The following is a 25105-nucleotide window of genomic DNA, read 5'->3' as shown; positions in this document are numbered from 1 at the left end:
GTCATTTAATAAGGACAGTGTAGATTTGTAAATGAGCACTTCACAAGACCATGACTTCTTACTTCCTGCTGTCTTCCCCAATGACTACCTGTGGGAAGTTGGAAGGGATTGTCAGGCATAGTGATCATGTGATCACAATTTGCGGTGATGTAATCATACAGGGGATGCCAAGTACCCAGACTGTGATCGTGTGATCCCAGGGATGGTATGACAACTGAAATTACAGGGATCGATTGTAAGTACCATTTATTCAGTGCTGTCATGATGTTGAATGGTTGCTGAATGAACAGTCCTACCATAAGACTAGCTGTATAAACATAGTAAAAATGAGGTAATATTACATACAGTATATTATAAATTATTTGTAATTTATTTTACACACTGAGTTTCTTTTGTACAATAGTACAAATAACATGGGGAAAATTATTTTTTGTATCAATTTATACTGAAAATTAAAATACTCGTTCATAATAAAATTATCCAAAATAATACTTATCCACCCAAAATGCATTATGCTGTAACAGCTTAATTGTGAACAGAGTACATCCAAAGGTTCTTCTTGTAAATTGGAATGGACAACAAATTATAAACATTCCTATATGACTTATTCAGAATGTTATGAAAATCAGGAACTTGTAACAAGCTAAAGAAAGAAATGAATGGATTGGTTCCATGATTTGATTCAAAAGACTAGGCTTGTCAAATTATAATGACAAGTACAGTAAACCATGAACGCTGCTCATAGTGTAACCATGAGTCTGAATAGGCTTATTCAGATCTAAACCATAATATGTCTTAGCATGAACTGAAAACAGATTCAAAGAAAATTACAAAAATCATATAAACCTAATGTATTTCAAACTTTAAAATAATAGTATAATCCAGGATCATTTTGTTTTGTTTAGCTTCTACAGGCTGAAAGCAATGATAGAATAGTTGATAGTATGATCAGTGAAAGGATACTAGATTACCTTTAATGCAGGCAAGCTGAAGCCATCAGTGAGGTTGTGTGCTTCTTCTTCAGATACTTGCTCTTCATTTAATCCCAAACCAAGCTCCTTAAAAGGCACTACACATATATAGTTTGTGACATTGTCACTCTCAGAATTCAGTGGGTAAGTTTACTTAGTGTTAAGGTTATTAAAGAACCTTTTGCATCACATGCAATATTGACAAATATTATGGGGAAAGAAATAATTTATCTACTTTATAAAATTAAACAGCTAACAATATAACAATATTGCCGATGTAACAATTTTAGTTTTACTTCAAACAACTTGCTGGAGCAAAAACAAACTGGGTATAAGATTGTGAAATAAGATAATTTGAGTGATTCTACAGATTTAATCGACTAAACATTTGAATGATTACAGTTGTATGGCAACTTGAGAGCAGGCCAGGGATGCTTTGCGAGTTGACATTAATCATGTTATAGTCACACCAAACTCGGGGGTTTCAGCTTGAAAAATCATTAGCAGAGAATCAGGATCTCATTATTTCTAGTTCAAAAACTGAACAAGTTTATTAGTTACCTAAGTTTATATGTGATATAAAATGCCCGCTCAACAAAGATAGACGAACTTCCTTTTTGAAAAAGATATATGAATAGTTTTCAGTGAAAATGGATTGATTATAAAACAGCAAATGATCAAATTGAAAGGAACTGTTAAGAGAAAGGGTGGAATATAGAACTTTTAAGTAAAAACTTGGCAATTTTCCAAATTCTTGCATAGCAGCCAATCACTGTGGTATGCTAATTTCCACCCCCATAATCTATTATTTTTAAAAGGATATTGTTTAAGCATATATAAGGTAGCAAGTCTTGAAGCTCTGAGGTTGGCTCTTACTGATCGATACACGGCTTTTCGAAGACCAATCAGATGCTGACAAGGATGTTGTCCACCTTTATTATATGGGCAAGCAGCACTAACCCTGTCAAGCAAACTTGAAAAGTAAAATGTGATACAACTGTACAGATGTCCTAAAGAATTATAAAAATATAAATATAAAACAATAATGTAGTCTTTTCTCTGAATTTATAGAATATATTTTCATATATCCTGAGATATTATTTCAATTTACAAATTGAACTATTATGTAGCAAATAAGCCATTTACTAAAATATTGACTACTAAAATTTAAATGAAAAAGCACTGGGGCTTGGAATTCTACTTTCTTCTTTCCAATTCTGTAAAATCAACAGTCCTGAAATTCTTCATTTAAGACCTATTAATTTGGATCTAAACTGCAAAAGGACTTTTAAATTTATTTGGCAATGCTTAAAATTATAAAATTAACTATACAATTTAACAAAAAATGGATTTACTTTTAAAACAGCCACACTGTTTCTATCTGAAAATAATTTTTAAAGGATTCAGATAGGCATAAAAGCTTTTGGGGCAGGCATCAAACTGGATTCAATTTCCTTTCTATATGTATGAAAAGAAAATGGATTTTTTTTCAATGTATATATATTTATACTCCTTAGCATAGTAATTCCTTCTGAGATATCTGTTTTTTGTTCAACTTCAAGTTAACATACATGTCCCTTCTTATGGTATTCTCACAATAATGTTCAATGACAACAAAGAAGAATCTCTTTCATATTGCAGCTATGCTTTTTGAAACATGTTAACAATGGGATTAACATTCTTTACTGTACATTTATTTTATCAGGAATGGACCGAGGCAGCCTTATACAGGCCTGTATATTTAAAAAGAGAATGCATATTTGGTAAGTGCAATGCAGATTTATTATCCATGGTTAAGAGAACTGAAGACAGCTACAGTTTTTAAACAAAGTTAACTGAACTGGCAAAAAAACAGTTTATTGTCTACATGCGCTTCAAAATAAGTGATCAAATATGCATGAAGTGTATAAGAAAATTTTGACAAATTAGAACTGTTGTTTTGAACCACTGAATTTAAACTTGAATTTCACAGGTTATTTTTTACATTTAATTAGAATGCATACTTGTGGGAAACCTGTTGTAAAAATGAATTCCCAAAAATGGGGGTCAGGGACGGGACGGGACGGGACGGGACGGGACAGAGAAATACTCATAGATGGTTCAAGCTGTCATATAATCTATTAATAATCAATAATCATTGAACTGGAAGATCAATGTGCTTCTATTTGTGAAATAAAAAACAAACCTTAAAAATGTACATTTCCCTTGTACACAGCATATTTATGCGCTAATATAAAAACAAATTAATGTGTATTCATACATGAAAAACATCTATAGTGAAGACCTAGTCCATTAAACCTTGATAATAGGTAGCTAGATGCTTTACTATAAATATATATATATAATATATATGTGCATATTGCACTTGGTATTTACATTTCAGTAGTCAAAGAGTTTACTCATTCTTGTCTCTCTCAGATATGATCCAACAAATACTAACTCAAGTCTCCTTGACTGAAAAGTTTACACTGTTTAGAAATTATGTCAGAAGTTAAGATGCCAAACAATACATTTGTCCTTGTTACAATATTGTATCACCTTTCTATACATACAGTAAGCTTGATTTGAGGGCCAGGAATTCACTTGTTATATCAGATAAAACTGCATAAATTTAAAAAATCTGAGATTGAATTTGAAAGGAAATTTTCATCACCATTCATTAATTTAAGATTTGAAAAATGAGTGCAAATCAATTCAGACTCACAGAGTAAATCCCCTGGAAATTACTTCAGTTTCTTGAATGAGTCGCAATGCTTTCCTCACAAGGTTAGTGAAGGTGCGGCAATTAACCACTATATCTTCTAGTTGGAGATGACATTGTTTAAGAGATATTTGCAACTTTGCAATCCGTGTTATATCCAAACCTCGCATAGTTAGGTAAACCAAGAAAATCATTCCCAAAATTAATCCAAGGAATCCACTCCATAAAGAAGGAATCGTCACCAGTGTACTGATGAAGAGAAATAATAATGAAATATCCCTGCAAAAAAAAAAGCACAAGACATATCTAAGTATGGCTTGATTTTCAAAGTTCTGATGCTTATTTTTACAATTAGTGATCCAAGGTTATATTTTTAAAGAAAATTCACACACAGAAACATAGATCTGAGGATATTACATTCTCCTCGGTGTTTCTACTTAGTCTTTTTGTGTGACACATATTCCTTTTCAAAATCTTTAAAAATTGTTTCCTGAATACCAATCCATTCCATTAGTCATATAGATTGGTAGAACTATTGACTAAGTGTGAGCAGTTAACAACAGCCTTGAAATGGAAGGTTTTGAAACCAGTTTAAAAGGTGGTTTTGAAATTTTGGATTTCAAAATTTTGATTGATTTTGGATTTCAGCCTAAGATTTCTACACAGAGTATTTTTCAAGTGCAGATATAACTCTCGCTTTAAATTGAAACAAAATCAACTGGGCTTATCTGCAAGTGGATATATTTCAATTTTAATAATTAAAAATGAGAATATCCATGCAAAATAAAAGTTGCATTTAGGTGATTAACTGTCTGGGCTTACAGAACTGCAGTACAATTGCACTACCTCTAGCCATTTTTATCACTAGCACAGACTGAAAAATTAACTGCAAATTTCTACTAACATTCACCTACAGGGAAATACACTTTGTTCTGGATTTGATTTGTATTTTTGCAGTAAATTTCTCAACTAATTAACGATATCCAGCATATTTTCTTGTTCTTAAATTGTCTTAATTTATTAACAAAGCTTTTTCTAATAACACATCTGATGAAGGTTAACAATAACAAGATACAGACCATTTAAAATGTGTTTAAAATACATTTAAAATGTATTTACTGAACCAATATATATTTTCAAATGTATGATATAAAGAGTATTGTTCAGAAAAGAAAGCTAGCAAATGTATAGCTTTCCAAGTTCTCAGCAAAAGGACTTACTCTGACTAATTTACTTGAGAGTAAGATATATTTAAATAGTAAGCACCCATAGATTTCCTTGTGTTTCTAGCTCAGGCAGAAGTGTCTCTTATGATCTATTTTATAAGCAAAAGTTAAAAACTGTTCAGCACTCCAAGGATGTCTTCCAAAGTTTCCACTTCATTTTACACTTGATAAGTAGTGCTAAAGAATCCTTCACCAGCACAGAAGCAATTTATTCACTTTTACCCAAGGGTAAGGGCTATTTAACTCAATGTGCCTTATTAAAAAGCATGAATATGCTTACATGTGCAGAAAATTCTGTGTGAGAACCTTAATCTTTATTCAATTAATATTATTTTTTTTGCCTAATTCTTCTTTGGAGTGAAACTTTTGGGTAGAACATATATACACATTCATATGTTTAGATGTGTCATATACATGCTGCTGGGAGAAAAATGTTATCCAGGAATTAGGAATCACAAAAAGAGAAAAGTTAGCTAGTAATTGGAATTTTAATGTTTCTAATTCTTTTTCAGGGAAGGATGTCATAAGTTCAGGGTCATTTGCCTGTTGGGAAAATATGATAAAGCAAAACAAACTCCTGCAAATTAGCAAGGAATACATAGAGATGTAGCCAATACCAAAGTCATAAAATAGAATATAAAAGAAAGAGAAAACAAACTAAATAATACTTCTATTCACTGGGAGGCCATGTGCGCAAATACACTTCCTCTAACAATATATATAATATATTCACATAACATGTATATAGCTCAAGTGAATACCAAATATTAGGAGTTGCTAGGGAGCATAGTGTTGGAAGATGTCCATGTTCCTGCTGTTTGAGCTGTCCTGCAGACAGGATACTAGGATCAAATAGTTCAATCAGTTCAACATCCTCCTGTAGCAGAACTTCCTGTTGCAGGATGGTGCCGAGTGCCTCTGAACGAAAACCAACATCCTTATAGCAGAGGGAAGAGAAAAATATATCAATCGATCATATTCATGCACAAAAGCAAGCATTAAACTTAAATCATTTGTAATTCCCTTTTTACTACCAGTGCCACCAATGTGTGTTTAATTTAGCCATCACTCATAATCTTCTCCTAGTGTTTATAACTTTAAATTTGCACAGAAGAGTGGGAGGAAAGAAGAAAAAGTAAGCAACATGCAGCTGTCTGTGTTGAGGAAAATTGAGAGGCCCAAGAGTTCCTGAAGCAAATATTTAAAGTCTCTGACTGACTAGTTAAAGACAGAATCTGGGTGCTAGAAAGAAAAATGCCAGCTTGGTACACTTCCTGCTTTTAGGCTCTGCCTCTAGTGTAGCAATACTGTATCAGGAGCCACAAATATTTGTGCCAAAGATTATAGCAGCTCTGGACCTACTCAGCCTGTCTGATGGGTTTTCATTTGTTCAAACAAATGAAACATGGATCCTTATTTTCAAGGATCTAGACTTCAAAAGAGATGCACAGGGCTATGCACCTAGCAATAACCCTATAGCATTTTCTCTTAACAGTGCTTGCCTCGTCAACTGGTAACATTTCAGAGTGGGAAAGAATAACTGAGGCAGGAGACAGTAATATGTGTAGAAGTGATTATCTGAAATTGCCAGCAAGCTGCTCTTCTAACATCAATTTTTGGATGAAATATGATTTGCAAGATTTTTACATGAAGATCTGTTTTACTATTAATACCATATTTAATTTGAAAATAAAAATGAAAGCTACAAAAATTAAAAGATATACTTATTAGCAGCTTCATTCGTAAAAGTAATTATGTTCCTAACACATATAAAAATGATTCTTAAACAGTTAAGACAGTTTTAGTTCCCTCACATCTAGATTATCTTCTATTTAGATTTAAACACCAAACAATTCACTTTGAAAACTATGTAATATGATCAAGAAATGCTTAATAAAAATGGGGAAATATTTAATAAGGAAATTTAATAAGAAATATAGAAATATTAAGGAAAATGGATGAATTGTTTGAAAGGAAAGTGAGCTGGTAATAACAGGTGCTTACCAACTGATGAAGCATATCATGTCTTTTCTTATATAGGATAAAAGGAAGCCAGCTTTTTAATTTCTCAGCTAGGTTTGACAGGATGTCTTTCTGCAAAGAATTAAAAACTGTCTGATGTCTTAAATATATAAACAGTCTTCATTACTTTCATCTGAACATTATTTGCATTCAAACCAAGTTCAAAGAAACCATACTGTAAAGCAAGCAGGCCATAACATATTAGAGATCAGTGTATGGATTGTTGGCAGCACACCAAGTTAATGTATACCAAGTCAAGAAGTTTTTAAAATCATAAACAGAGTACTGAAAGTGGTTTTTATAAATTATTACATTAAAAAAACCTATAGATTATCTATGCACTTTAATAAATCTATTTAATAAACAAATTTACAATTCAATAAGACTACCCAGCATCTTTAATGCATAAAATCTTTTTCTAGAATGATGTATCAATTAGTTAGCACTTGAAAATACAGCAAGCCAATATTCTCTCAATATATACCAATAATGATTATCCCCTTATTAAGTTATTTATGTATCTTGGAATGACATCCTTAGATATAATTATAATTGAAAGGATAATGACAAGTATTCTATTTATGCATAAACAAAGTTCATGTCTCCCAATCTCTCTCTTTGGAAAAGAACACCTCTTGTCTTCTGCCTGAGATAAGTTGCACTGATGCACATAAATTGTATGTCTATTTTATGGAGAGCTTATCCACACTATACATAAATGTCCTTGTAAGAACCACTACCACCACCACACTTCTGAAGGACTAACATTCAATACCCATCACAAAGTATTTCAAACCTTTGCAAATAATCAGAAATTTTGTGCAACTTTGTATTTTGTAATGGTCTTTAGAAAACATTGACCACAGATTCACAATCTTCACCATCACAGGGACCAGGTAATAACATCTTAGAGTCCCCAAGATGCAAAACTGGCTCAAACCTTCATCATTATCTCTCAGTAAGTGCATTGTTGTTGCTAAATTCGTATGTAGATATGCTGCTGAAAAGGGGGAAACAGACCTTGCTCTCTCTCATCAGTTCTGTGACTCCACTATCAATCCTAGAGCCTAGATTCTCAAAATACCACTATTTATTTATTTATTTATTTATTTATTAAATTTCTATACCGCCCTTCTCCAAATAGGACTCAGGGCGGTGCACAGCCAAGATAAAAACAAAGCATACAAAATTTAAGAACAATATTAAAATAATTAAATGTTTTGGCCGAAATTAAGATAACCCAATTTAAAATCAATTTAAAATTTAACTCAGGCCAGCCCAGCTTGTTGAAATAAATAGGTTTTCAGGGCCCGACGAAAAATCCGGAGGTCTGTTATTATACGTAACTCTGGGGGAAGGTTGTTCCAGAGGGTGGGCGCCGCCACAGAGAAGGCTCTCCCCCTGGGGGTCGCCAGCCGACATTGTCTGGCGGACGGCACCCTGAGGAGGCCCACTCTGTGCGAGCGTACTGGCCGGTGGGAGGCTATTGGTGGCAGAAGGCGGTCTCGTAAGTACCCTGGCCCTAAGCCATGGAGCGCTTTAAAGGTGGTCACCAACACCTTGAAGCGCACCCGGAAGACCACTGGGAGCCAGTGCAGCTCGCGCAGGAGAGGTGTCACATGGGAGCGCCTCGTCGCCCCCATAATCCCCCGCGCGGCCGCGTTCTGGACCAGCTGGAGCCTCCGGGTGCACCCCAGGGGGAGCCCCATGTAGAGAGCGTTGCAGTAGTCCAGGCGGGAAATGACTAGTGCCTGAGTGACTGTGCGTAGAGAGTCCCGATCTAGAAAGGGGCGCAGCTGGCGTATCAGGCGAACCTGATAAAAAGCCCCCCTGGCCACGGCCGTCAAATGATCTTCTAAAGACAGCCGTGCGTCCAGGAGGACGCCCAAGTTGCGAGCCCTCTCCGTGGGGGCGAGTGATTCGCCCCCAATAGCCAGCGATGGCGTCAGCTGGCTATATCGGGACGCTGGAAGCCACAGCCACTCGGTCTTGGAGGGGTTGAGTCGGAGCCTGTTTCTCCCCATCCAGGCCCGCACGGCCTCCAGGCACTGGGACATCACTTCAAGGGCATCGTTGGGGTGGCCTGGGGTGGAGATGTACAGCTGGGTGTCATCAGCGTACTGATGGAACTCCACCCCAAAGCCACGGATGATCTCACCCAGCGGCTTTACATAAATGTTGAACAGAAGGGGCGAGAGGACCGACCCTTGTGGCACCCCACAAGCAAGGTGCCTCGGGGTCGACCGCTGCCCCCCCGTCAACACAGATTGCGACCGGTCAGAGAGGTAGGAGGAGAACCACCGCAGAACGGTGCCCCCCACCCCCAACCCCGCCAACCGGTGCAACATGATACCATGGTCGATGGTATCAAAAGCCGCTGAGAGGTCTAACAGGACCAGGATAGAGGAGCAACCCCTATCCCGAGCCCTCCAGAGATCATCCACCAACGCGACCAATGCCGTTTCCGTGCTGTGCCCAGGCCGGAAGCCGGACTGGAGCGGGTCTAGATAGACAGCTTCATCCAGGTACCGGGGAAGCTGTTGCGCCACCACACTCTCAACAACCTTCGCAACAAAGCGAAGGTTGGAGACTGGACGATAGTTAGCCAAAACAGCCGGATCCAGAGAGGGCTTCTTGAGGAGGGGCCTCACAACCGCTTCTTTCAAAGCGGCCGGCAGGACCCCCTCACTCAAAGAAGCGTTAACGATCTTCTGGAGCCAGCCTCGTGTCACCTCCCGGGAAGCCAGAACCAACCAGGAGGGACACGGGTCCAATAAACATGTGGTCGCGTTCAGCCGTCCCAGGACCCTGTCCATGTCCTCGGGAGCCACAGGATCGAACTCCCCCCAGATAACACTCTCAAGACCTGCCTCAGTCATCCCATCCGGACATACCCAGTCAGAGGCCAGTCCTTCCCGAATCTGAGCGATTTTGTCATACAGATACTGCACAAAATCCTCGGCTCGGCCCTGCAAGGGGTCATCCCGCGCTTCCAGATGGAGGAGGGAGCGGGTCACTACCCAGTGTCAGATACAAAATTAATCCATTTAAAGGAACGTATCAATGAGACCCTACAGAAAAGTTTCATCTGTCCCACTACTTCCTCTGCTAGTGTTTTTACCTTTTTGGCCAATCAACAGGATGGCTTATGTGCAATGTATGATTTATTAGATTTATATCCCATGTTTTGTTCAAGAGCTCATGGCAGCATATATATCAGTCTTAATCTATTTTTCCCTCATAACAAATGAGTTAGGTTGGGCTATGAGATAGTATCTAGCTCAAAGTCATGCAGTAAGCATTTGTGCCAGATTGCCAGAAGGGGGACTTAACTTGGGTCTCCCTGGTGCTAGTCCAACAGGTACCATTCCTCCTAAGCCATCTCCCATTGGGAGGCTTTGACAAATTGTTTTTAAAAACAATTCCTAATTTTGCTACTTTAACCATAACCAACACATCTTATAAAGAAGGGATGTGATTACATGTAATTGCCCCTGACTTTTGCTATCTTGTCACTTATCCAACCGGCCAGAAATAGTTCTTTCTACTGTAAATAAATCCCAATAGTAGACAACTAGCAATGATTTTTATAACTTCCCATAGGAAATTAAGTCACTTGTAATTTAAAGAAAAGTTTTCTGTAAAGAAAATAGAAGAGAAAAAGAGATGTAAAGACTAGCAGACCAATAAAACTGTTGAAGGTTTATTGTTTCCAAGGGGAATGTCACTTTAAGTAATTGTGAGTGGGAAGAGGGCTAAAGTCCCATGGAAGGAAGAGAAGTACAGCCATGGAAAAATCTACCCGATGCAGGTAACTTTGTAAAAACCTGAGGAAAAGAAATGATCATATATGACTAGCCAAGAGGAGAAAATCCCACCTGAGGATGCCAGCCAGTCAGCTTAACTAAACCCCTTATCTATAATTAGGAACTGAATGTAACATTAGCATTATTCAATATTTGGTTAAACTACTTAAATGAAACACTGTATTAGAGCATATATCAAGACCGCCTCTCCCTTTTTTTGCAACACATGTTGCCATACAATTCTATAAGCAACAAACCATTAGGGAGAAGAGGTCTAAAAAAAGAGGGGAGAGAAGTAATAGTAGTTCCAGATAAGAAAAGAAGGAAGTGAACAGCTGGGCAAATCTAGCAATCACCAAGAAAAATGAGGGAAGTTCGGGAAAAGAACCTGTAGGAGAAAATGTAAGGAATGAAGCTGACCTGTAAGAACTGGTGGTTCCCAAATTGAACTGTTATGTCAACATAGGGCACATCTTTTCTAAGGCAACTCTTCATCTATTAAGGTAGGAGGAAAAAGCCTAGTATGTGTAATTAAGAACACTGGCCTACATAAATACTTTGTTTACGGATGCTACAGCACGCAAGTCTATGTGCATATGAGTTTAGAGTGCTTTCAATAAAGGAACTCATCTTGCTGAGCCCTGTTGGGAAATGTTCTGATAAGTAGGCCTAATCCTGAATGAGAGTTAAATGTCTAAGATCTGAGATTTGTCTTGAGGAGCATGATGACAGAGAATTAAAACTAAAAATATAATTAATTGTTGGAAAGTTTGAGTAATTTGAACTAGTTTGGAGCAAAGAGATACAGGTAATCTTCGATTTACAAACATTCATTCAGCAATCTTTCAAAGCTGTGATGGTACTGAATGAAAGGACTTGTATAATCAGTTCCTAAAGTTACAGTTGTTGCAATGCCCCTGCAGTCACCATCTGGGTGCTTGGCAACCCATCCGCACTTTGGATTCGTTGCCAAATGCTCTATGACCATTTAATCACTACTTCCAATCTTCCCTGCTGGCTTCCCCAAAGTCAAGGGGAAACTGTTGCCTGGTGAGAGGATTCCCTTTTGCCTCTGGGGGCTAGCTGAAAAAGTTCTGTGCTGAAATCAAAGCTGGATTTTGGCTCAGGGTATTTTCAACTAACCCCAGATCAAGAGGCTTCCCTCTCAAGCACTGGGGGCTGACTGAAAATGCTCCATGCTGAAATCCAAGCAGGATTTTCAACTCTATATCTTTTTAAATTTGTATTTCTATGACTATTTATTTTTACTTGGTCTTCAAAATTATAAGTAATAAAGTCACTGAAAAAAGGTTTGGAGAACAAAGAAAAGAAATAAATACAGACAATCAGACAAATTGGTAGGTGCCAACATTTGTCATATGCTTACTATACTTTTCATTTTTGCTTTTTAAGAATGAGGAGGCAGCTGAAGTGATGTATGGTGGTAGTATGATACCATCATCAAGATATACAGGCTCAGGATTTCCAGAAAGATTGGTTTATTTCCAGAATTTGAATAGAATATATATTTGTTTTTCTGGTATATTAAAAACAAATGAGGGCTTTAACATTTGTTTCCAGTTGTCTATCATTGAACAGAAACTGCAGCTTCATTTTTCAGCAATACAGGAAAAAAAGGCATCAGTTTGACTATATCTGTATTTAAAGAGATACAAAAGTGGCATGATAGGGTATTTTTAGCCAATATATTATGTTCCCAACAGAATAATTTAGAATTTAGAAATTATGCAAAAATAAAAATTTATAAACTGTGCTTATTACATTGCAAGCAAACAATTTGTAAGATTGTTACTGTGCCTGTTAGCCTAATTTTATTGATACTGCATCCCAAACTCTTCAATCGAATATTACAGATTGTACATGATATGGGTATCACCAATCCAAATCCCAAGTATAAACCCAGATCTTAATGTACTGGGTATACAGCAGATCCTTCATTTTTAAGATATGGCTATAGTTGCAACTCTTTTTTTAAACTTATTTCTGTATTTTTTAGATTTAGATTTTTTTTTATCCTGCCTTAATTATTTTTATAAGTAATTCAAGGAACATAACCCAATACTCCTTCCACCTCCTATTTTCCTCACAACTACCACCTTCTGAGGTGAGTTTGGTTGAGACAATGTGACTCACCCAGAGTCACCCAGCTGGGATTTCAAGCCTAAAGTGGGATCAGATCTCAGTTTCTACTTGGTATCTTAACCACTAAACTGAATTGATTCTCTTCTTTTTCGTGCAATCCATCATCTCATCTTATCTCTGCTAAAATGAACAGATCTTGTTTTTACTCCAAATATATATTTTAAACTGAAAGCCTTCAGACTGAACTTGATGTATACAATAAGCTTATTTTTAACTACAGGAAAATAACAGGGAATTAGATTCCAGATTTCTGATCTATAGTCTCACAAGATAAGTATAGTTGCTATTTTGCTTAAAACAAAAACAGCAACATGCAGGGGTTGTATTATCCATGGGAACTTCTGTTTTGGAAATGTAATGCTAGAACCCAGGAAAAAATACCTGAAATTAAGAACCAGTAATTTTGTGGGTAATTTTGTACCATGAAGATACTTTAGCTATGTGGCAAACCCATGTAGACTCCAGTTCTGCCTGCGTTGTATTGTATTGCCAACCAGAGAATAAATTGCAACAAAGCTTAGGATCCATGAATTCCAATATAAATATATTAGAATTTACCACTGATCAATCTTTCTCAAAAAAGTAATCATCATATTTTTTGCACTATAAGATGCTCTGGACCATAAGACACACCTAGCTTTTGGGGAGGAAAAAAAGAAAAAAAGAAATCTGCCTCTGCCTCCCAACAATTTGCCTCCTTGCAGACAACAGCCTGGTCAGCTTCAGCACAGCCTGATTTAGCACAAGCAGCTGATTGGCGGTTGGATCGGCCTCCCAGAATACTGCTGATCAGCTGTTCCAGGCTGCAGGGATCGCCACCACCCATCACCGCCTCTGCGCGCCCCATTTTTAGCCTGCGCACGTCCTATTTTCAGCCCATTCCAGGAGGTGATCACTGCCGCCACCTATTGGCGCCGATCACCCCCACTGCCGGTGATAGGTGGTGGTGCCACCGATTCCTACCGCCTGGAACGAGCCGAAAACAGGATGCGTGGAGGCCACAAATGGGGTGCATGGGCACGATAGAAAGCAATCCCCGCAGCTTGGAACTTAGAGAGGAAGCTGATCCAACCGCCAATTAGCTGCTTGTGCTAAGTCAGCTGTGCTGAAGCTGTCCCGGTTGTTTGCTGTTTGCTGCAAGGAGGCAAATTGCTGGGAGGCAGAGGCCGGCGGGTGTGGGCCAGTGGGGCTTCGGCAACATTCGCTCTATAAGATGCACAGACATTTCCACCCACTATTTTGGGGGGGGGGGAAAGTACGTTTTATAGACTGAAAAATATGGTACATAAAGGAGCCTAATAATCAACAGTTCTTTAGAACTTTCAGTTGGAGTGTTTACATTTTTTCTTTTCCAGAAACATCATTTCCTTTTCCTCATTCTACACACATGTATTCCAATCTAATTAATGATTCCAATCTAATTAATCATGGTCATTTCAATAAGACTTTGGTACCTGAGATTTCTTATTTGCCATCCATCCATCCTTTTATTTCCTTTAATTTTGGACTATGGGCTTTAAGGTAATGAAAATAGCACTTTGGTAATAGTCAAATTGGAATAAAAAATTATGAAATCTGGTAGAACTGCTTATTATTTCATAATAGTCCATATTTCTCTTTTGTCCACAAAATGCTTGTTTTGGGGTTCAAATCACTGATCTCTTCTGCTTTGGCTGCTGCCAAAGAAGAAAATATTCATTAACTCTATCTCCTAGATGAGACTGAGCTCTTTTAGAACAACTGAAAACACTGCAACACAACATTAAGGTCTAATAACATGGATAAGATAATAAAAAGTAGCAAGTGTCTTCCCAATTACCACAACTACCCCAAAACATAGCAGGCAAAGATACAATGTCTAATACTTGACTTTAGTAGCTCCTTAAAATCTAAACTTCTGAACAACTAGCATAATGGATCCAAAAGCAATGGCATTAGCCAACAAATACACTATGTCGCCAACAGTGCTCACAGGCAAACATAGGGCAAGTTTTGTAAAGATAACACATTTTTATTTTTTATTTATTTTTTTTTTAAATTTTTTATTGTAAACAAACATACACATATAGACATAAACATTAAAACAAACTAGACATAAACTAACTATACAATGAAATCAAGTCGCATGACTTGAACTTTGAAAGTAGAGCTACTTCGGTAATTATATATCAATATATCTATATATATTATCTTTCATCTTGTATCAATGTTTATATAACGATATTTCCTGTTATTTACTTATTTTTGTAGTATTGGGTGGTAATCTCTTATTTCGTGTCTTTTTTATCTAACCATTTGTACCATTCTTGCCAAATTAAGTAAAAGTCTGTATCTTCTTTTCCTTGTATTTCTTTGGTCAATTTGTCCATTTCTGCACATTCCATAATTTTTTGTATTATTTTTTCTTCTGGTGGCGTGTTTTCCAATTTCCACATTTGTGCGAAGACAATTCTAGCTGCAGTTAGGATATGTATTATCAAATATTGTGTCTCTTTTTTATAGTCCTTTGTCAGTATACCTAATAGATAAGTTTCTGGTCTGAGGGGTACTTTTTGGGCGGTAATTTCTTCCAGCTGACTTTGAATTGTTTTCCAAAATTTTTTGACTTTGGGGCATGACCACCACATGTGGTAGTAGGTCCCCTTCTGTATTTTACACTTCCAACAGTTCTGATTAGTATTGGGAAACATCCTTGCCAACCGTGCAGGGGGGAGATGCCACCTATAAAACATCTTGTACGTATTTTCTTTGTAGGGCACGGACATTGTCAGCTTAGTATTTACTTTCCATATTTTTTCCCAATTCTCTAGGTTAATATTATATCCAAAATTTTTGGCCCAAATAATCATATTTTCCTTCACCACTTCTTCTTCCAATTTGTATTTTAATAGATAGTTATATATTTTAGTTATTAATTTGTCATCTGATTGCATTATAATTTTATCTAATTCATTTCTTTCTTTTTGGATTCCAAATTTTTCCATATCACTTTTATATCTTGATTTTATCTGTAAATACGGCCACCAATCAATGTCCGTGCCTTGTTGTCTCAGTTCCTCTCTTGTTTTCATATCTCCCTCTGTGTTCAACAATTCGTCATAGGTTTTCATCCTGTCTGTGTCCATTGTGTTCGGGTAGATTTGGGCCTCCATGGTTGATAGCCATCTTGGGATTTTGTCGTAGTGTTTTCTCCTTATTTCAGTCCAAATTTTTGCCAGTGCTCCTCTGATATAATGTCTCCTGAAGTGTTCATGTTGTCTGGGCTTTTCTTCCCATAGAAATGCGTGCCAACCTTTTGACAGGTCAAATCCTTCTAGTGCTAGTGTTCTTTTATCTTTAAGTGTCATCCAATCCTTAATCCAAGTTAAAGCTGTTGCAATGTAATAGGTTTGCCAATCTGGTAGTCCCAGACCACCCCTTTCTTTAGTGTCCTGCAAGTGTTTCAGTTTAATCCTGGCTCTTTTTCCATGCCATAAATACTTTAATATCATTTTGTCAAGGTCTTTGAAGTATGATTTTCCTGGGTTTATCGGTATTGTTCTAAATAGATATAGTATTTTTGGTAGAATTGTCATTTTAATTGAAGCAATTTTGCCTAGTAGTGATAATTTCAGCTTACTCCATACCTCTAAGTCCTTCTGGATTTGTTTGGCCAATTTGATGTAATTGTCTTCTTTGAGGGATGATATCTTATTGGTGAGCCAAATTCCTAGATATTTTATTTTGGTTGTTGTTTGTATTCCTAATGTCTCTTCCAATTCTTTCTCCTGGGTTTTTGTCAAATTTTTGGTTAGTAGTTTTGTTTTTTGCCTATTAATTCTCAATCCTGCCACTTCGCCATATTGATCTATCTTCCTTAGTAAATTCAGTCCTGATTGTTTTGGTCGTTCTAAAATGAATACTACATCGTCTGCGAATGCTTGTAATTTATACTCCTGGTTTTTTGTTCTTAATCCTTTTATGTCATTGTCGTTCCTGATTTCATTCAACAGTGGTTCCAATGCTAATATATATAATATAGGAGAGAGGGGACATCCTTGTCTCACTCCCTTAGATATTTTAAATTGGTCTGTTGTCTCTCCGTTTATCCATATTTTTGCAATTTGATCTGAGTATATTGTTTTAATCATATTTAAAAATTTGTCGCCGGTTCCCATTTTTTCTAATTGTAGTATTAAGAATCCCCAGTTAAGATTGTCGAACGCCTTTTGTGCGTCAAGGAAGAGTAGAGCCATCTTTTCATTCGATTTTTGCTCATAATATTCCAGTATATTTATTATTGTTCTTGTGTTCTTGTTAATTTGCCTGTTTGGAATGAATCCATTTTGATCAGGATGGATGTAATTCACGATAATTTTCTTCATTCTCTGGGCCATGATTGATGTAAATAGTTTATAGTCTACGTTTAGAAGTGATATAGGTCTGTAGTTTTTGGTTTGGGTGAGATCTGAGTCTTCTTTGGGTATCAGAGTAATGATTGTTTCAATCCATGATTTGGGAATTTTGGCTTCTAAGATTGCTTCATTTAGGACTTGTAATAAAATATCATCTATTGGCTGGTATTCAATTTTGTAAAATTCCGTTGGGATGCCGTCTGGACCTGGTGTTTTATTGTTGTTCAGCTTCTTCTTTGCTTCCATTAATTCTAACATCGATATTGGTTTGTTCAAGAGTTCTCTTTGAGTTTCCTTTATTTCTTGAATGTTGGATTTATTTATATATTCTTTCACTTTTTCCAATTGGATTTCTTCCTGTGCATATAGTTCCTGATAAAAATTTCTTACGATTCGCTTTTTTTCTTCGTCCATGTGCTGTAATTGCCCTTGTTCGTCTTGTAGTTGGTGTATTATTTTTTTTTCCTTTTCTTTCTTTAGTTTATAAGCCAACCAACGTCCTGTTTTATTTGCGAATTCAAATTGGTTTTGTTTTGCCATTTTGATTTTCCTAGCTATTTCTGTTGTTGTTATTAAATTTATTTCATGTTTGATGAGATTTATTTTCCCCTTGATCTCTTTCTTGTCAGGTCTGTTCTGTAATTCTGCTTCCTGTTTTCTGAGCTCCGTCAATAAATCGTTTCTTCTTTGCTGTTTCTCTCTGTTTTTCTTCGCCTTAAATGAGATTGTTAATCCTCTTATATATGCCTTTGTAGTGTCCCATAGGACTTGCAATGATGTTTGTTCCCTGTTATTTATTTGGAAAAATATCTCCATCTCTTTCTTTATCATCTCTATGTATTCTTTATCTTTAATGATCTCTCTATCCATCATCCATCGTCCCCTTTTTGGTTGGCCTTTCCAGACTATTGTTATAGGACTATGGTCCGCCCATATATTCGGTGTGATTTCAATTTCTTTTATATTTTCTCTTAATTCTGCGGTCATCCAGGCCATGTCTAGTCTGGACCAGGACTGATGGGGGTTTGAATAATAAGTATACTGTTTTTTAGTTTTATTCAGTTCTCTCCAGGCATCTTTCAATTGTAACTCTTGAGTCATGTCCTTAAAAGAATCAGGTAGTGTCTTTTTCCTAGAGTTATTTTTTTTATTACTTTGGTAGTCATATTCCATATCAACGATTGCATTATAGTCCCCTATTATACATAGATGTTCGTAGTCTAATTCTTTAATTTTATCGTGTATCTTTTTAAAGTATTCTTTTTGGCTCCCATTCGGGGCATATATTGATATCAATAACATATTTCGGGTCTCCATCTTAATATCTATCATTAGTATCCTGCCATCTTCATCTGTGTAGATTTGTTTTGCCTGGATGTGGCTTTTAATGTATACTGCGATACCTCTTTTTTTTTGATCTGATAGTGAGGTGAATAGTGTTCCAAGTTTTCTGTTTTCTAGTAACTGTTGATGTTGTTTTTTGATATGTACTTCTTGTAGGTTGATAATATCTATGTCTAATTTTTGAAGTTTTCTGAAAGTGTGTGTTCTTTTGGTTGGTAGATTAAGGCCGTTTATATTAATTGAGATTAATTTCAACTCTCGTCCCATTTCCTTTAGTTTTTCTTTATTAGTTTAAGTTTACTTGTGTTTCTTGTTACCATATGCGTTTTCTCCCTAGCCCCTTCTCTCTCCATCTTCTCCCTTTCCCTAGGCTCCTTCTCTTCCTTCCCTTTTTTTGTTTCCCCCGTGGGGTATTCCTGGTTTACATTATCTGAATCACGTCTAGTTTCCTGTTCCTCTTCTATTATAAAGTGAGTATCAAAGAATTCTTGTGCCTTCTCTATCGTATCGATTTTATATTTTTTGTCGTCCCAGGATATTAAGATTCCCTCTGGCACCAGCCAGCGGAACATTATTTTGTGTTGAATCAGTAGGGTTGTCAAAAAGTTGTAGTTTTTTCTGTATTCTCTTATTCTTCTTGGAACTTGTTTTAAGGTTATTATTTCTTTCCCTTGGTAGCAGGGTTTTCCCTCTCTCATGGACATGTAGATCTCTTCTTTTACAGTTTTACGTGCGAATCTAACATGTATTTCTTTAGGTAGTTTGTTCCTACGAGCATAGTTCGTATGGACTCTATATATTTCGTCAATTTCCCTACTAATTTCGGTTTTTTCCTTTTGGGTAGCCTCTACTAATATATCTGTCATCAGGTCTCTTAGATCTTCTCCTTTTGTTTCTGCAATATTTTGAAATCGTAAGAAGAATGATGCTTTTTCTAATTCTAAATGGGTAATTGACTCTTCGAGTTCTCTAGTTGACTCCATTTGATTTTGTTCGATATTGTCCATCTTTTTCTCCGTTAGAATCATTTTGGCTTCCATGTTTTGGATTCGTTCTTCGTTTTTAACTATGTTTTGTTGTATTCTCTCAATCTTATCGTCCATTTTTTTAATATTATCATTTATTTGTCCTACTTCTGATTTCAATTCCTCATGGTTCTTTTTTGTTTCTTCGTGGTTATTTGCAATTGTTTCTTGGGTTTTGTTCATCCCCTCCTGAATCATAGCTAGTATAGACTGTATATTCTGTATGCTGTGTGCACTAGCAGCTTTTTCTTTGTCTGTCGTTAACATCGTGTCTATAGTTTTTTGTTGTGCGGGTGAAGATTGTGTAGGTATTGGGTTTGTTGTTAATTTTTTCCCTGATTTAGTTATTGTTAGTGAAGATGTTGCCATCGTTGTCTTTTGTATTAATTTTCCCCAAATTTTCATATACTAATTAATTGGGGGTGGGTGAAATATCGTTATATAAGGATCAGGATAATTAATTCGAAGGGGTTAGGGAGAAAAAACAATATTTTAACAATTCATTCTTCTATTCTTATCCCTAAACAGTATAATGCAATTAATACTCTAATACTAAATAATCACAATACTTAAATTCACTTTAAAATTAAACAATCTCTATATAACCTTTCTATAATAGATCAATGGGATTAAAGTTCTCTATAAATCATCTAAAGTATTCTATTGAGTTGTATCACCGTTACCAATATATGCTACCTATATTAATTATTACAATTATTATTCCTTAATGATATCTATAACAATCTCTATGCAATGTCTATATTAATATCTAACTTTCTAGTCAATATGCAATATAATTCCACTTAATCAATATATTATTTTGCAATCTATATAGTTGTTTCAATAGGGTAGGAAATAGTAAGACAATAAGAGAAAATAATAATAATAATAATAATAATAGTAATGTTAAATCAATTCCTTATTATGTATTATAATAATTTCAAATTGGATATTAATATTCTTTAAGCAAAGTTAAGTAAGTTTTAAAATAGATGAAATTTAGTAGTTTAATATTTAAAGTTCTCAAGTATATCACTCTCAAACCAATTGGGGTTGCTTCCTTCTCCTTTCCTTCTTCCTTCGTTCTTCAGTTCGCCCTCTTTTCACTCAGCTGTCCCAGTTCTGTTTCAATATCCTCTATTAAATCCATAAGTAAATCAAGTAAATCAATTGTTCCAATATTCCTGTGTAGCAGGTTGTATCTCCTTTGGCAACAGCGTCAATGTATCTAATGTCTCACTACACGTCTCGTGTATGTAGTTGAATTTACTATTGTCGCTGGATACAAAGTGAAAGTTCCCTTCTCCAAATCCTCAGTCCGCCATTCGCTACTGTTCAGTTGGTTTCCTTCGGCTCACAACGGTCTTAAAAAAGTCTCAGTTCTTTAGGTTTACTTTCTACAATCTTTCTCTTAAATAATCCTTTTTTCCTCTGTTAAGTCAAATTGTGTTATTTTAAGGTTATAATCCACCGCTTACTTATAATCCTCTTTGTCTGTCACTCGTTCCTTTCGCCTGTCAGATCTGCGTTGTCATTGTGTGTATTGAGCTTCGCTCCAATCACTGTCTCTCGCCGCTTGCTTGACGATCTTGCCGCCGCTTTTTGGAGTCCTATTCTCGCCAGTGTATTTAGGTCCTTATGATTATACCTTTATATCTCAATCTACTTAGTCTTTACCGATGTTTCTCTTGAATCTTCGCTTCCACACTTATCGGTTGACAGCGCTCCGGCCAGCCAAATGGCTGGTTTTTTTCCTGGCTGGAATTAGGAGGGTTTCCTCTGAACCTTCAGGGTGATTGCTGTCGCCCCCGAGGTCCTAGAGAGTCCTCCTTTTTCTGTCGACCTCTCCGTGGTCGATAGTGCCAAAGACGGCTTCCAATCAAGAAAATTGAAGCTTCGGGGACGGAGCCTCGTTCCCCTCGCTCCTTACACGCTGACGTCACCGCAGGAAGTCCAAAGATAACACATTTTTAAACAGATACCTGTTATCAAAATTTTCACAGCAGATTATATAGTGTATAACACTACCTACCTACCTCCTGAATAACACTTACATCCATATCTTTTGGTCCCTCTTTGGATGTGCATTCTTCTGACTTCTGCAACAATGGTGAGCATATTTCAAAATCAGTATGCCCCAGATCCTGTAAGTACTGATAAAGTGGTGAATTCTAAAATAAAAATTAAAAAAAAGAAAAGAAATAAGTAGCTTGTTTATAAAGAAGAGCTGGAAATAATTATTATAGTTTACTGAAATATTACAAAACATTAGATGAAAACAATGCATCTCGGAAACAAAAATATCAAGAAATGACACTGGCTACTTTAAAAGCCAACTGCAAAAACATAAAGGGAATCCAGGTTAAGTATAAGAAACCCTGTTCTTTATTGGAACTACAGGTAGTCCGCAACTTATGACCACAATTAGGACTGGAACATCCATCACTAAGCAATGTAGTTTTTGAGTTGCATCCAGTTTTATGACTTTTTCCCCAAAATCACTGAGCGACCCAGGTGGATATTAAGGGAATCCAGTTTCCCCTATGACTTTATTTGTTGGAAGCCCCTGGAAAGGTCTCAAACGGCAGTCACATGACCCTGGGATGCTGCAACTGTTGCAAATATATTATGATTGCCAAGTGTCTGAATTTTGATGATGTGACTGTGGGAATGCTGCAGTGGACCAGTTATAACTTTTGAAGGGTCATAAGTTGAGGACTTACCTGTAGACCTATTCCTGGAAGGAGGAGTTCCTCTGATGAGATTGAGAAGTGCATAGAACTTTGGAAAGGCTTTCTTAAGTACAAAAGAGAGGTGAAAAAATTAGGCAGGACATTTATGACTTTATCAGCCTGTCTGGGAAATCAAACATGACTAGATGAGTTAAATCTACTTTATTGTAAAGCTACATAAATAGAATCTTGCAAGTCTGAAAGTACAAAATTTCCCACTGCCACATTTAACTACTTGATCCATTAGGGCAGGTCCTTCCTAATTTTTTTTTCTCTGACCATTACAACTATTGGGGGCTCATGTTCTCTTATCTGTGTCCCAGGCAGCATCTTATCCGTCCTTTCCCCGAGTTCATTCCCATAATCCATTTTTTTAGCTACTAGCATTTTCTAGCTACTATTTAGTTGATATTAAAAGTACATACACCATACAACATATACTTAATTTTCATATTAGTTATTGCCTTTCATATATTTCATCATGGCAACAGGATAATGCATAACTGCCAAAGCCCTCAGTTAGCATTTCATATTATACTTCACTGAATTAGTCTAACAATGGAATAGTCATTAAATATGCAAGATAAAAAGCTATAAAATATTTTTACAGTATGATGCTGTAGCCAATTGTTCTTTTGTTTTAGGTTTGCTATGCTATATTATAATACCATGAATAAAGACTAAATGCTTCCAAAATAAACTGAAATAATCATTCAACTACAATGCAAAAATAAAAGTTAGCAGGTAGGAAAGAATAAGCACACAAAAGATTATGAAAAAGGCATTTAAAGAAAAACATCATAAAGTTTACTATTGCTTTTTCCACATAATATCGCTTTATTTAACATATTGAATGCATTCCATAAAAAAATACTTATTTTTTAAAAAAATTAATTTGCAACTAAGATATAAACACGAACAACTATCAAATGCATTATCATAACTGCCTCTAATTAAGGCATACCAAGAACATTTCTGCTGATGCAAGGTAAAGGAAATGACTAAGACTTTCTCCATTAGGTCCTCCCTACTCCACCCTAATTTATCTCCTGCATACCTAACCTTTTTATTAATGCTTAATTGCATAAATTTACAAACTGCTACATATTAAAAGCCCATTATCCTTGTTTAAAGCCATAGTAAAGATGGATCAAAAGTTAGAAGTTAAACAACACTCTTCAAGAATTACCTTCACCTGTCTTGTGAGACATATTTTAATTGCTAAAATAAATGCAGCTGAAAGTTTATGCTAAAACACATGTCCACAAGACTTACAGGCAAAATGAATCTTGTCTCCTGGAAAATATGATTCCACCTTTCTCTTAAATATACTTCCAGGGCATCCGAGAGAATTTCTTCCACCTCCCCATTTCTTTCTACTTGTCTCTCCAGGGTGACTGGAGCAGAAAATCTGAAGTATAAATCAGAGAAACTGCACCTATACTTTCATCCAAGTACATTTTTGTGGCATCGAAGCACAAGCAGCCAGAAGCAGCTCACTAAGATGTTTCTTCTGTTCCTGTGCAATAGGAGGAACCCAGCATCAGCTGATAAGATATGAAAGGCTTTTAGAAAGCTGATGCTTAAACGAAATGATGCACGTCAATAAAATCTTTTGCAGATCTTGCCAAGCAATTCTATTTAAAAGACTTAGTCATACGTTCTTGGAGCATAATCATCTTGGTTTACTTATCAGCTAGCAAATTACTCAAATCTCATTTCAGATAAGTATGGGAGAGAGACACTGGACATGTATATGTTACCATCAATGTGTGAAATGAAGCCTTTTATAGAATGCCTAGGAAACCTGTAAAATGCCAAAAATCGGGAAGTATCCAAGTATAAAATGCTTAACAATTCACACATTTCCCAGGCATTCTGTGCTATGCCGAAAGGCAAACCAGCAAAGTGTAAAATACTCCTGCTAAAATGCCATTTTAGCCTTCCTTGTTGCAACAAGTAGGTCAATCCTTTTTTTTGTAAAAAAATCTTTTATTTTGCATTTCTTCTTTCATTTTCATATATGTCTTTTCAAGAAAGGGTTAGAAACTCTTTTCACGAATTTTCATTTCATGACTCTTTTCATTACTTTGCCTGAATAGATCTTGCCATTCTGCATAATGCCTAAGTATTATCTACAATGCTTAGGGAAAGTATATAGTATATTAAAATAACACAGACATTCATATTTTGTCTAAAATGTCACACATTCTATAGATCTCCTAGGCCTGTGATGGCCAACCTGTGGCACACATGTCAGAGGTGGCACGCAGAGCCCTTTCTGTGGGCACATGCACCATCGTCAGCTGCTCCGTCGCATGCACGCTCCGGAATCCAGAAGAGAGCAGCATCCGGAAGAGAATCCGGTGAGCATGCGCACTGGACCAGCTGTCAGGCGGGCATGCACATGATGGAACCTGGAAGGGCAGCTGACCACCGCGCACATGCGCACTGGCCAGCCACTCTCTTCCAGGTTTCGGTGCTCCAGTGCATGCATGCACGCATTTGCGTGTGCTCCAGTTTCTGCACTCAGTGCCAAAAAGGTTAACCATCACTGTCCTAAGCATTCTATACAATGTCAGCTTTTCACACATTGCCGGAAACATATATATGATCTAGGCAGTTCTAAATATCAACCTTTTTCTATCTATGTTACAAGTTCTGTTGTTTTTATATAAGAGCCTTTCTCATAAGATTCACCTGAAAAAACATTCAAAATCT

At 36.4% G+C, this 25105-nt stretch overlaps 1 protein-coding gene across 3 annotated transcripts in view; it reads right to left on the bottom strand.

Annotated features, from left to right (window-relative positions):
• VEZT (vezatin, adherens junctions transmembrane protein) overlaps positions 1–25105 on the bottom strand; it is a 47104-nt gene that overhangs the window by 16958 nt on the left and 5041 nt on the right. The window contains exons 2-7 of one of the 3 annotated variants that reach the window (XM_070946641.1): positions 21689–21823; positions 6903–6992; positions 5660–5835; positions 3676–3951; positions 1795–1944; positions 972–1119 (exon numbers count right to left, since the gene is read on the bottom strand). In XM_070946641.1, coding sequence (XP_070802742.1) covers positions 972–1119; positions 1795–1944; positions 3676–3951; positions 5660–5835; positions 6903–6992; positions 21689–21823 — 975 coding nt within the window. The remainder of the gene's footprint in view (positions 1–971; positions 1120–1794; positions 1945–3675; positions 3952–5659; positions 5836–6902; positions 6993–21688; positions 21824–25105) is intronic. The other 2 variants (XM_070946642.1, XM_070946643.1) reach the window with 2 other exon arrangements.

Source organism: Pituophis catenifer, unplaced genomic scaffold (assembly GCF_029215685.1).
Source record: "Pituophis catenifer annectens isolate HBS135680 unplaced genomic scaffold, rPitCat1.0.hap2 SCAF_7, whole genome shotgun sequence".
NCBI classification, from domain to species: Eukaryota; Metazoa; Chordata; class Lepidosauria; order Squamata; family Colubridae; genus Pituophis; species Pituophis catenifer.
The sequence above is the reverse complement of the archived record's forward strand: the minus strand, read 5'-3'. Positions and strand labels throughout refer to the sequence as shown.